General features: G+C 36.9%; 1 protein-coding gene across 1 annotated transcript in view; it reads right to left on the minus strand.

Moving 5' to 3' along the window:
* Vta1 (vesicle trafficking 1) overlaps positions 1-13,205 on the minus strand; it is a 117,349-nt gene extending 104,144 nt beyond the window's left edge. The window contains exon 1 of the mRNA XM_090411764.1: positions 13,083-13,205. Within this exon, the coding sequence (XP_090267890.1) occupies positions 13,083-13,188 (106 nt within the window). The 5' untranslated portion in view covers positions 13,189-13,205. The remainder of the gene's footprint in view (positions 1-13,082) is intronic.
* Positions 13,206-13,413: the final 208 nt, after the last annotated feature.

Below are 13,413 nucleotides of genomic sequence, written 5' to 3' on the forward strand. Positions count from 1 at the left end.
TTTGCCCGAAGAACATCAGAAAATTACTCAAGCATGGATACAATAAGTCTCTTGACCCCAACAGTATTTGTCCATTGTACTAAAATCTTGTGCTCCAGAACTAACAACCATCTTGTATCGCCTCTTCAAAGTGTCATACTCATCTGGCATCTATCAAACAGCCTCAAAACTTTTATCCAGTCTGTTCCCAAGAGAGATAAAAGTCTATCATCAAATTACAGTCCTACTGCTTTGAGTTCGATACTCTCAAAAATAATGAAGGTTATTGACAGCAGCCACTTCACTAGTTGGAGATTCATCAATTACTTAGTGATCACTAATATGGATTTCACCATTCCCACTCCACAGTGGCTCTCTTAGCAAACCTTAACCATCTTTGGACACAGGCCATGGAAAAGTTTGGACAAACTCAAGTGATCTCTGTTGATATTTCCAAGGTATTTGATTCAGTCTTGCATTACTGCGTGCCATCTTATAGTATTCTTCCTACCCTTTGTGAATAGATCATCAGTTTGCAGTAATGCTGAATGGGGTTTCATTTGATTTTCCATAGTGATGTATACTCTAGGATTCTATGCTTTCATCAACACTCTTGCTCCTATACATCAACAAACTCCTCTCTCTGACATCCAATCCAATTCATAGCTTCGTTGATGGCGGTACCCTCAATTCCTCTTTTCCATTTTCAAAACCTTGTAGTATTTGGGTGATTGATTTCAAGATCTTCTTTAACCCACTGTTTAAACAATGATCTCCTTACCCTTCTCAAGGGGGGATAACTTCAAAAGTTTAAATGCCATCCAAACACAGTCCTTTCCCAGAAGAAAGACCATGAATGACTATCCCTCACTTTGACAATATTCTGCTCACCAACTAGGATCAGTTTTCTCTTCTTGGGTTCACTTTCACATTTAACTATCCTGACACAAATACATTACGTCCATAGCTTCTTTGGCCTCCAAAAAAAGCTTAGTATTCTTTTTTGTTCTTCTCTTTCTAGTGCTCAACTTCAGACACTTTAATCTCAAATCTGTCCAACTTTCTCACATCCAGGGTAGTGCACCTAGGACATCCCTCAGAATGCTTGATCATATTCAGAAGAGAGCTACTGACTTACTTAATAGCATTTAGGGAGTCTCGCCAACTCCTTCAAGTCGCTTTCATATGGATGCTCTGTTGATACATTATGCCTTTTCTAGAAGTATATTCATGGACACTGCTTTACTGAATTAGCCACTACCATGTTTCCATTTTCCTCTAATCATGTATGAACACAAGCAACTACTGTTCAACATCCATATACAGTTCAGCTCCAAATTTATCAAACCAACTTCACATCCTCCTCCTTCATTTCCCATACCTCTGCTCTTTGGAATAGTTTTCCCTACTGTTTTCCCCAATGATTACAATCCTCAGCTCTTCAAGAAACATGATGACAAATTATTTTCTTCTGACTACTTTCCTGTAATAGCACTGTCATGTCATTCTTGGGACTTCTCATGTATGGGGTTGATACAGGGTCGGTTCGAGAGTATCTGAAGCCCCAAGGCAAAGAAAATTTAGGCACCCCTATACATTGTCTCTCTCTATATATAATTTGCCATATTCACATAAGTATGGTGCCCCGAAGTCTTAGCATCCCTAGGCGATTGTCTAGGTTCGCCTAATGATAAAACCGGCCCTGGGTCGATATAAAAATTATCATTTCCCTTTGAAATGCTATTAACATTTTCCATACAAGATTAACATGACTTCTATGAAAGCTATTGATCTATTTTATAAATTACAAAAATTTGCATATTATATAACTGCATCCATTTTCACATAATCAGAGCAGTGAAGTTATTTTATTAGGATGGTATATGCATACCCTTTCTGTTGAAGAATATATAAGTAAACAATGAAAACATAAAAGCACTAAAATGGAAAGTTATAACTGATTTTTTGATAGATAATGACAGTTTATATGCACTGGAAAATAAGTTTAGTGATGAGGAGCTAGTGGATATAAGATAGCATGTGATAATGAATATTTAAAAAAAAAATGGATGATTTGTGAAACACCAAATAACAATGAAATAAAGGAAAAGTGATTTATAGCATTGTACCATCTGATATTTTAGATAGCAGACTTTGAATTCTCAAATAATTCAAATGTCCCATGCATTAGAGATGTTACAATGAACCCCCACTTCTTGATGTAAATAATGACTAGTCAAGTTGATCTACATGTTAAGATGTCTAAATGAACATAGTCTATATACATCTGCAAAAAAGAATGTATTTATCATTAATAACTAAATACGCTATCTGATCAAAAAAGATTCACAGACAAACATTGACAGTGAAATGGATTGTAATGAAGAGCTCAGTGAATTTCAATTTGGCACTATTAAAGGAAGCTGTTTTTGCAACAATTCAGTTTGGGAAATTTCTGCCCTGCTGCAGATGCCCATATCAACTGTAAATGATGTTATTGTGAAATGGAGCAACAACAACACAATCAAAACCTAGTAGGCCACATAAAAATCACAGAGTAGAACTGTCGAGTGCTAAAGCGTGTGACATGAAAAATGTTACTGCAAGTACCAGCACAACTATTCATTGGGAGCTGAAGAACATGGGGTTTCATAGCTATGTCAGTGCAGTGGTGTAAAGCTTGCTACCATTGGAATCTGGAACAGTGTAAATGAATTCTTCAAAGTGAGGAATCACTCTTCACCATCTGGCATTCTGATGTGAGTCTGGGTTTGGATGCCAAATGGAGAAGGCATCATTATCTGGAGCTGCTTTTCATAGTTCAGGCTAGGTCCCCTACTTCCAGTGATGAGGAAGTAGGGACCTAACACTGCAGCTATGACATTCTAGACAATTCTGTGCTTCCACTTTATGGCAACAGTTCAGTGAAAGCCCTTTCCTGTATCAACACGACAATGTCCCATCAACAAAACAAAGTGTGTGCAGGGATGGTTTGATGAAATGGGCATTGAAGAACTTGACTGGCCTTCACTTAAGAGTCCTAGTCTTAACTCCACTGACTACCAGTGTGATGAACTGGAACAGAGATTGCAAGCCAGGTTGAATCATCTATCAGTGACTGACTTCACTAATGCTCTTCTGGAAGAAGAGAAGGGAATACTGCAGCAACTTACCAAAATCTAGTTGAAAGTCTTCCAGAAGACTGAAAGCTGTTATAGCAGCAAAGAATGGACCAACTCCATATTAATGCCTCTCATATTAGAGTAAGATTTGGGATGAGCAAGTGTCTCGATATTTTTGATGATAGTGAAACTATGCAGTCCATATATCCTCATTTCATAAGATATGATTTAAATCTGCATGGATATATCTAACAAAGATCATGACTACCATAATAAGTCTTGTCACTAGTTGATGAATGGTGGTAAGAATCCAAAGCATAGTACAAAAAAGATATAAAAAATATGGATCACTATATAATAAGAAGTTGTGATAGTGGAAGTTATTATTATTTTCCTGACCCATGGAGTTACAAGACTCATTGTGGGAGGTCCATACTAGCAAACCACTCTCTCAGGCAATGCATTCTATGCTCCTACCATTCTCCATGCAAAAAACTTTTTTATCCTTTGATTCACCATCTCCTTTTGCAACTTCTAGGGATGGCCTACTGTCCTTGTTCTTTTCCCTCATTCTACCATATGAAAAATCTCCTCAGTGTTGATATGATAATACCTTTCAACAGCTTAAATGCCTCGATCACAAACTCTGCAGTCCACATGCCCTCAGTCTATCCTCATAATCAACATTGTACAGTTCTAATAATTTTTGATAGGGGTCTCTGCACCCTCTCAAATCCCAGCGTCCAGATCTGAGCACAGAAATCCAGATGTGGTCTGATGAAAACTTTATATAATGACATCAGCATACTTTTTTTTTCTCTCTCATGGTCAATGTTCTCCTCACATTGCTGAAATTCTCTAAGATGTCTTCACAACCTTTGCAAAATGTCAACAGAACTTTAAATCTATGCACAATCACTCTAAGATCCCTTACTTCCTCCACTTCTTCCAGTATAACTCCACCAAGTGAGTAATACTGGAGTAATAATATGAAGAATCTCTTCTGTGGATCCCAAATTTTAAAACCTTACATTTATTCACATTAAAGTGACATCCTGCCTTTGTTCACCCTTCCAGCTTATTCAAATCCTCTTGAAGAGCAAAAACATCAGCAATATTACTAATAACCCTCCTAAGCTTCACGTCCTCTGCAAATAACCTACACCCTGAAATAACCTCTCCCATATACAACTCTCTCATATCTATCAGAGAGCCAATTGCCAATCCAATCTGCTAACCTGATATCCAAACTCATATGATGCAACTTAAAAAATGAACTTATCATGAGGCATCCTGTTAAATGGAAAGCCTTGGAAAACCCCGCCCAAAAAATGACAGTGTATGCCATATGAAACTTCATCCACTGCTCTTGTTACTCTATTGTAAAAAGGAATCAGATTGCTAAAACAAGAGCATCTTTTAACAAATCCATGCTGGTCTGCATAAAAAATATTACCCTCATCTGCCCAATTCTGTATATGAGTTCTTACAGATTTCTCCAAAATTTTAACAACTACAGAAGAAATACAAACAGGCCTTTAGTTTGATACCTCCATTATACCACACCCTTATGAATTTGGTACTATTTTACCCTCCTTCCACTTTCTAGGAACCTGACCCATTACAAGACTCATTAAACAGCCAAGTTAATAGCACAATAAGTTCCACAGTGGTGAAATTCCATCTAGTCCTGCTGCCTTATTGGCCTTTAGTGTATTCAATATTCAGAATACATCCTCTTCATTCACTTCTAACACTTCATTACTCATTATTCTTCTAGGAATAAAGCCTGTAGTACTAGGATGGAACATTAGTAAAATGATCATTAAATAGCTCAACTATGTCATCTGCTTTGGGCACTTGATTCCCATCTCCATCCTGCAAGATAATCTCTCTCCAATATCATTTTTCCTCCTACTTGTCACATAGCGTAAAAATTTCTTGGGATTCTCCTTGAATTACAGTCAATCTCCTCTTATATTCAAATTTTTCTCTCCTTACAATACTAGTCACTTTCCTAGCCTGAGCCTTATATTCCTCAAGCAAATGCTCTCCGCCTCTCTCTTTGTATGCTTTCCATGATCTCTTTCTTCTGCAATTTCCCTTTTATTCCTTTTGTCATCCATTTGACTCCAAATTGCTTTATATCCTTCACTCAAGGTATACAATCTGTCATTGCTGTCAACAATTTTTTTTAAGTATCTCTGATGCCCTATTAACCCCTCTTTCTTTAAATTCTTTCATCAATTGCACTGCTGCAAGCTGGTTTTTAAGTCTACAATAGTCACCTGCCTAATAATTCCACATAACTTCCTTTTGTTCTGATACCCACCATGCCTATTCATCATCCAAGTCAGGACTACATGGTCACGCTCAACAATAGGATACAAGTATGCCATCTCAGTCACAATTCAGATCCTTTGATGCTATGACCAAATCTAGAACTCTCTATGCTTGTGTTCTCTCCACCACATGCTGCCTAAGACAGTTGTCCCTCAAGAAATCAAAAAATTCAGCTCTCTTATTACTGCAGGCTGTCCCCTCTGCTCAGTTTATATCACTATAGTTGAAGTCGTCCATAATGACTGCTTTTTTGCTTGGCACTTGCCAAACTAATTTGACACTATTTGACAAAAAAACATTTTCTGCTCATCACAATCTATATTTTCTGATCTGAAGCAACATCTCACTAAATATCTTGTCCTATAAACATCCATCTCACACCATATATTCTCAAAGCCATTAGTGTTATTTCCACTGAGATTTTCTGCCCCTCATGATTCATCATTCATCTCTTATCATGAGCAACACTCCACCACCACATTTACCTTTCCTATCCTGCTGAAATATGCTATACCCTTCAATTTCTATCCCTGTTAGAACATCCTCCTCAGTTAACCAAATTTCACTGATACCAACACACTTTGGAGAGACTGAATCAATCAATCAATGTCATAAATTCATTCCCTTTATTCGTACTGCTCCTAGCATTTGTATACAGAAACACCAGTGTATTGTCAGCCTTCTTATAGCCATTATTACTCCCCTCATACTTCACCTCGCTTTGTACATCTCCTTATTTCTCAAGTCATTATCCCCATTCCTACAACATTCCGCCTACGTGATTCTAGTCTCCCTGTCTCGAAACACTCACTTGTCCAGAAAAAATAAAATAAAAAGCCTATTCAGCATTCCAATGCAATTCATCTCTTGAATACAGCTCCCTTCTATCCTCAAACATACTCCATGCATCCATATATTTCAGATCCCTTTTCCTGCACATTCTCACTATCATTTCATTCATCATCACTGCTCTTCTCCTTCACTCTGCATTATCATACAGGGAGCAGCACACTCACTATCTTTCCTCGGATACATTTCTGCTCCACTATGTCTAACATCAACCTCAAATCTTGTGCTACACGATTCTCTCGGGTCATTCATTCCGATCTAACCATTACTATCATCTCCTCCACACTTTCACCCCTCTTTAGTGCCACTGCCACATATTATCATTCCAGCAGGCAAGCACTCCTCTGGTATTCTGCACTCTGAATAGATTCAGTCAACCTTCTCTCACTGGCATCCCTGACTCATATGCCTTGCAATTTCTCTCTCTCCCCCACTCTCCCTCCTTCCCTTCTCTCTTGCATCTCCACTCTCTCGTCTTTCTGCAATTTCCTCTCTTCCACTGTCTCTCCCATTCTCTCGCCTTCTTCTTTGATGCTGTTCTCTTACACCTGCTCTCATTTCTCTCACACCAGCTGACCTCTCTATCCTCCCAAGATCTTCATTCCTTACATCTCCTTTCTCAGCAGTTTTCTATTTCTCTTTCCACACATTCTGCTTTCAATTACCACACACATACACACAATCATGGCCATCAGACAAACCATCTCCATCTGCTAAACAACCCAGGGCTAAATCTATATATAAGTCTTTAACATTCTCTCCATCCTCCAACTGGCATCCACAAACTGAAAATCACCTGTTTTCAACGCACTATCTCTGCTGCCATTAAATCCCGAGATCGAGACATTCAAGTCTCTCAGCACCTCCCACTGCCTGCATTTCATGCACAAATTACACATTCCTGTTTTGCACCTGCGACATTCTGCCAAACTGCAGAATCTGTTTTGTGAAATGGGTGACTGATTGATGTCAGTCATAATTTAGATCCTATGACCAAATCTAGAACTCTCTATCCTTGTGTTTCCTCCACCACATGCTGCCTAAGACAGTTGTCACTCAAGAAATCAAAAAATTCGGCTCCCTTATTACTGTATGCTGTCTCCTCTGCCCAGTTTATACCACTATAGTTGATGTCCCCATTCAGAATGCATTCTTGCAGTAAATAAATGATCAGCCCATCAGTCCCAATCACACATTCTAGTGCACTTTGATTTCTTACCACTTTTAGCTTGCGCCTTTCTCTCCTTTTCTGTGCTTGCACAACTTTCATGAATGCACTTCAACTGTAAAAAAAAAAAAAAAAAAAAACTATACATACAATGAACTCTTAAAAATCTAATCAACCAAACCACTCATTTCTTAAATCGGATTTCACAATTCCGCTTCACAGTTCCTTATTACATGGTAATTCATATTTCAAATATACATTTTGTGACATCCAATGGTACTTTTGCTAGGGAACTCATCACAATGATATGATAATCAAAGCTGTTTTTAACATGAATATCACAAGATTGGTAGACAGGATTCTTTCTGACTATGACCGTGTTATCCACCAGAACAATAAATTCATTGGCCTCTTCCAATTACTATCCATCAATATGACAACAAGTCCTGATGCCATGCCAAGTAAAGTGTGACAATTTGCAAGCAAACATAATTAAGTTGCAACATGCTGAATTCAAACGAATATAATTTGCACTTTTTTCCCCAAAATTGAAGTTAAAATATCATGGTGCGAGACATATGAGGGGATCAGGAATGCAGCAAGGCTCTATGGGTTCTCCATTCACAATGCAGTTGATATTTCCATGTCTTTGTCTTTTTAAAGTAAATCCTCACCTTCTCATGGTGCTCCCTGTTAGGTATCTACCTGGACACAGACCTAACAAGGATGGGCTGACAATTTGGGATTTAGCCGGCCAAATTGTATTCTTTATTAGCCTAAACCAAAATAAAAAATGATGATACAACATGACAGAATTTCATAAAATGAATGCATCTAAATTTTAATTATCAACGTTATTTACGCTATCAGTCGCTTGGCTTCATCATGCGATATATGTGAATCTTTAGCAACGTTGCTTCTGTAATTAAATTAAAACAAACAGTTTCATTATTGCTTGTATTTTTATAATTTTGGAATGATCTTTGAGTTTAAAACGAGCACTGTAACTTGACCATTTCTCAATATTTCAAACAAAAATTACCATTAATTTACAAGACTTGAGATACAGTATGAACAATCCTCCATGAATGACTAATGAGAAGTGAAAGCAGAGCGTTAAACAGACAGCAAAGGTAGGCCAATAGAAATAGCGCAGCTGTGAAGACGTGCACATCATTGGTGTGGTAATAACATAAGATCACGCAACTTGACAACAAAAGCAAGCCAGCGATTGTTGAGTTGAAATGCTGATTCTCTTCAACCGAATTCCAAAATAGTTGAAGCTGCCATAACAACATTCACTATCTATTTCTTAAAGTTTTAAACTTTTTTGTGTGTGAGGTATATGTGAAACTTTTTAATTTCTTTTTTCATAAAGGAAAATCAGGGTTGTGAGATATATGTGAGGGCGAGTTATATTCAAGTAAATACGGTATATCAAATTTGAAAGCGTATCTGAGGCATGTCAACCACATCGTTCTTCACTCTTTCAAATTTTATACAGTCACACAATTTAAACAATGGGTTCTACAATTTGATCTAAAAGATATAAAACGCATACTTATTATGAGTGGAAAAGCCTATTTACTAAGTAACTAGAAGCAAAAACAATTTTTTGTGTTCTCAATTTTTTTTTCGCAATTCCTTTTTAAAATGTTGTTTAAAAAAGAACATTTTAAAGTTCCACAAAATACCACAAAAAACTGGTATTTTGTGGGTATCTGTGGTTAAGAGAGAGAAAATACTTTCCCTATCTTGCTGTTAAAAATTTAGAGAAAGGCAAACTATGTTCACCAATGATAAAGCAATCAGTGAATTTTTTTTTAATCAGTATCTTCAGCTCTGACAATGTTACATGCATAATAAATAAATAAATAAATAAATATATATATATATATGTTGTTGTAATTATTATTGTTAATGAGCATCTCCATGGAAGCTGAGAAACACTGTTCCAAATATATCTACCTAAATATCACACCTTCAACAATGCAAGATCGCCACAAAGTGCCTATTATACCTCTCCTTAAACTGATTCACTGATGTGAAACTAACAACCATCTCAGGCATCCCATTCCACTCAATTCACCACATTGTGGAAAAAAAAATTTAGATCTCACATTCTTGTTAACTGAAACTTTACTCAACTTCCAATGATGACCTCTTGTTTCACCACCTGACATATACTGTAAATATTCCCCTGCCTCCATTCTATAAAATCCTTTTAACAGCTTGAATGTTTCTATCATGTCACCTCTCTTCCTTCTATCTGCCAATTTTTGTACAAGCAAATCTTCAATCTATCCTCGTTGGAACATTCCACAGTTCCACAGGCCTGCAACCATCTTGGTTAGTTACCTCCAAATCCTCTCAACCACTTAAAGAGGAATAATGACTTTTCTGTCCCTACTAGTCAGAGTATTTTTGAGTATCCAAGTGATCATCTAAACTGTTGTACAAATTTTGACCTCTGAGCTTCAGTTTCCTATTGACCATAACTCCCAGATCCCTGGCCTCATAAATTTCCAGAAACAAAACTCAATCAACAGAGTACACAAACTGAAACTTTTTCAATCCAAAGTGAATAACTTTACATTTTGTCACATTAAAAAACAACCCATTATCCTTTGATCACAATGAGACTGATTCAAATCATTCACAACGTTGTCTTTATCTACTATAGTTGTTCCAAACTTAGCATTATCAGCAAACAAATAAATATCACCCTGTAAATTGTCTCCGATATCATTAATATACAGATTAAACAACAATGGACCAAGAACAGAGCCTTGTAAAATATCACTGGTCACTTTTTTTGACCTCTGACTCTGCTCCATCATACTCTATTCTCTGATGCCTGTCCATGCGAATCTCTTATCTCGCCAATCCTGTATCCATTCCATTTGTTTTAGCTTACTTAACAGATTCACATGCAGTATTCTGTCAAATGCTTTTGCAAAATCCAACAATATAACATAAGCATTACATTATCTTTATCCAAACTCTAGTGTTACTTTATTATAGAAACAAAGTAAATTGCTAAAGCAAGACTTCCACCTTAACAAAGCCATACTGACCTCTAAAAAGTATTCAGATAATTTTTCAATTCTGGTTTTAACCAACTTTCCAAAACCTTAATCATCACCCTACAAGATAGCAACAGGCCTGTAGTTTTCAACCTCTGTGTATGATCCACCTTTATGCAATGAAACTATCATATGCTCCTTCCATGATCTTGGAACTACACCTGAGCTGAAACTTAATTTAAAAAGACTAGGCAATGGCAAGACCAGTTTCCTTGCACATTCACACATGCCGAAATCCAATCTAATCCTATGGAAGAAATCACATTGAGATTTTTTAATATCCTAAGCACCTCTAGTATGTCTACTTCAAAGTTCATATACATGCTTGTCTCATCAGCTACTACTCCACTTTCATCCTGATGATAAACCTGCCCAAAATAATTACTCAGTAATTCATCTATTTCTTTTGGTTCTGTTGACTTGCTACCAGTAGCATGTTCTTGTATGGGTAAGAAATAAGCATGTGGAAGACATCACTATGTTCTGTTCTATGTTAACAATTGCTAGGAATAGATATTACAGATAAATAGAAGCTCTAAAAATAATACTTCTGACTATGACAGTGTTATTTCCAATAGCTTAATGATTAGTGGTATCTTCTCCATTGTAATGCTTATAATATCTAGGGACAAGTTTGTGTTTTAAGCCTGTCTGTGAAGTACTACTTCTTATTGATAATTTGTAAGGACTCTATGGAAACCAACTGTAGAGAGATAGGATGTATTTGAAAAACAAGTGATCCAATAATACCAAGTTTTCCGGTACTCATGTAATCATGATATGTGTATAGCAAACCGTTTTTAACTTTAATCTTTTTGTGCATTTTGGACAGATCAAAATATGTTATCTCATGGCTATGAAAGAATACACACTTCAACCTTGCAATGAGAAATATAATCAACCATTGACAACCGCAATTCATTGATGAGTTGTGGTTAATATAATTATTATTATTAACATCTGACCTCCATGGAGTCAAAGACTTATTGTGGGAGGTGCACACTATTGCACACAATGCTCATTCAACCATGCTTTAAACTGACTCAATGTGTCTGCATTCACAACACACTCAGGGCAATGCATTCCACTCACCAACCACTCTCCATGCAATAAACCTGCTTCTCACTCCCCAGCTCACATCCTTCTTATACAGTTTCCAGTGATGGCCTCTTGTTCTACCCTATCCCCCACCTTCTCCCATTCTAAGAAAAATCTCTTCCATGTCAACCTGATAACAACCCTTGACTAGCTTATATGTCTCAATCATATCCTCCCTCCCCACCTCCTATTCACAAGGCTTTGCAACTTACAATTCCCTCAATCTGTCCTCATACTTCACATCCCAAAGACCACTGACCACCTTTGGGAATATTCTCTGGACTCTTGTGAATATATGCTCATCAGCATGAAAACCCAGTGACCAAATCTGTGCACAATAATCCACCAGAGGCCTGATCTAGGCCTTATACAATGCTATCATAATCTCTCTATTTTTGCACGTCAGGGTCCTCTGCATCATTCATTATCCAATGTGATGTCTTCACAACTTGTGCAATGTGGCAGCTGATTTTCAGGTCCTTGTCCGCTATCACATCTCATTGATGCTTACCAAATCTCAAAACCTTGCACTTTGCAAGGTTGAACTGACAGTTCCACTTATCTGCCCACTTATGCAATCTATTCAAGTCCTCCTGTAAGGCCATAACATCCACTTTACTCTGCACTGCTCTCTCCAGTTTTGCAACATCTGCAAACAGTTGTATACCACTAGTTTTAACCCATCCCAATATCATTAACAAACAAACTGAACAACAATGGTCCCAAAACTGATCCCTGCAGTACATCACTTGTGACTCTCCTTTTTCGGGATACTGTATTCCCATATACAACTTTCTGATACCTGATAGCCAGTCACTGATCCAACTTGAAATCTGTTAATCCAATCCAGTCTGTTTCAATCGATTCACCAGTTTGTCATTTGGCAGTCTATCAAAAGCTTTTGCAAAATCCAGTACATGTATATGCATCTCCCCTGTCCAATTTGCTCTACTTACCCCATAATTACGTGGTTATATTTAAACAGAAGCAGTCCATAGATGGGTGGGGATAAATTTCCGCAAATGAGAACACTACGTAAAAAGCATTAGTACCATTTCATTTCGACACGCCACACTTGGTTATAACAAAAAAAAATAATAATAATAATTTTTATTTACTTTTTTTTTAGACACTTTTCCGACACCGTCCTGCAGCGGATGATCATCAACAGATCGGCCGAGAATTCATTTTAATTATTTAATTAGTTATTCTTGAAAATGGTGCTTGTAAATTTTTGGATTAAATTTTTTAAAAAAAAAAATATATCAAAGGTAGAAAATACTGTCCATATTTAAATCCAAACTGTTTAAGAGTGATAAGATATAAGTGATATTTTAGTTGACGTTCTTCAAACAGAACTCACCTGTTTATGTTAACGAAAACGACATGTATATAAATATGTATAAACGATCCGGCTATAAATATAGCTCTACTTACCCCAGTAAGTAATAACTGGATCCCTTTTTTCGTGTTCAATAGCTAATTTTATATATGGCTGAATAGCTTTCAGAGCTGGAGGAACACTTGGTAAGGAGCTCGCCATGTTTGTTTCTAAAACAAACAAAAAAGCGTCCTCTGTTACATGTAAAGAAAAAAAAAAAAATAATAAATCGTGAATTATATGGCTGCTAGTACTAATATTTGTGAGAGCTCGTGTGTAATATGACAGATAATACGGCATCTTGAATAAACCATAGCCACCACTTATATAAAAATAGCGGAATTAAAGCGCGATATGTACATGCATCACTTTAATTTATAGTCAAAT

This window comes from Typopeltis vanoorti, chromosome 22 (genome assembly GCF_054136105.1).
Source record: "Typopeltis vanoorti isolate ZY-2024b chromosome 22, IOZ_Tvanoo_1.0, whole genome shotgun sequence".
NCBI classification, from domain to species: Eukaryota; Metazoa; Arthropoda; class Arachnida; order Uropygi; family Thelyphonidae; genus Typopeltis; species Typopeltis vanoorti.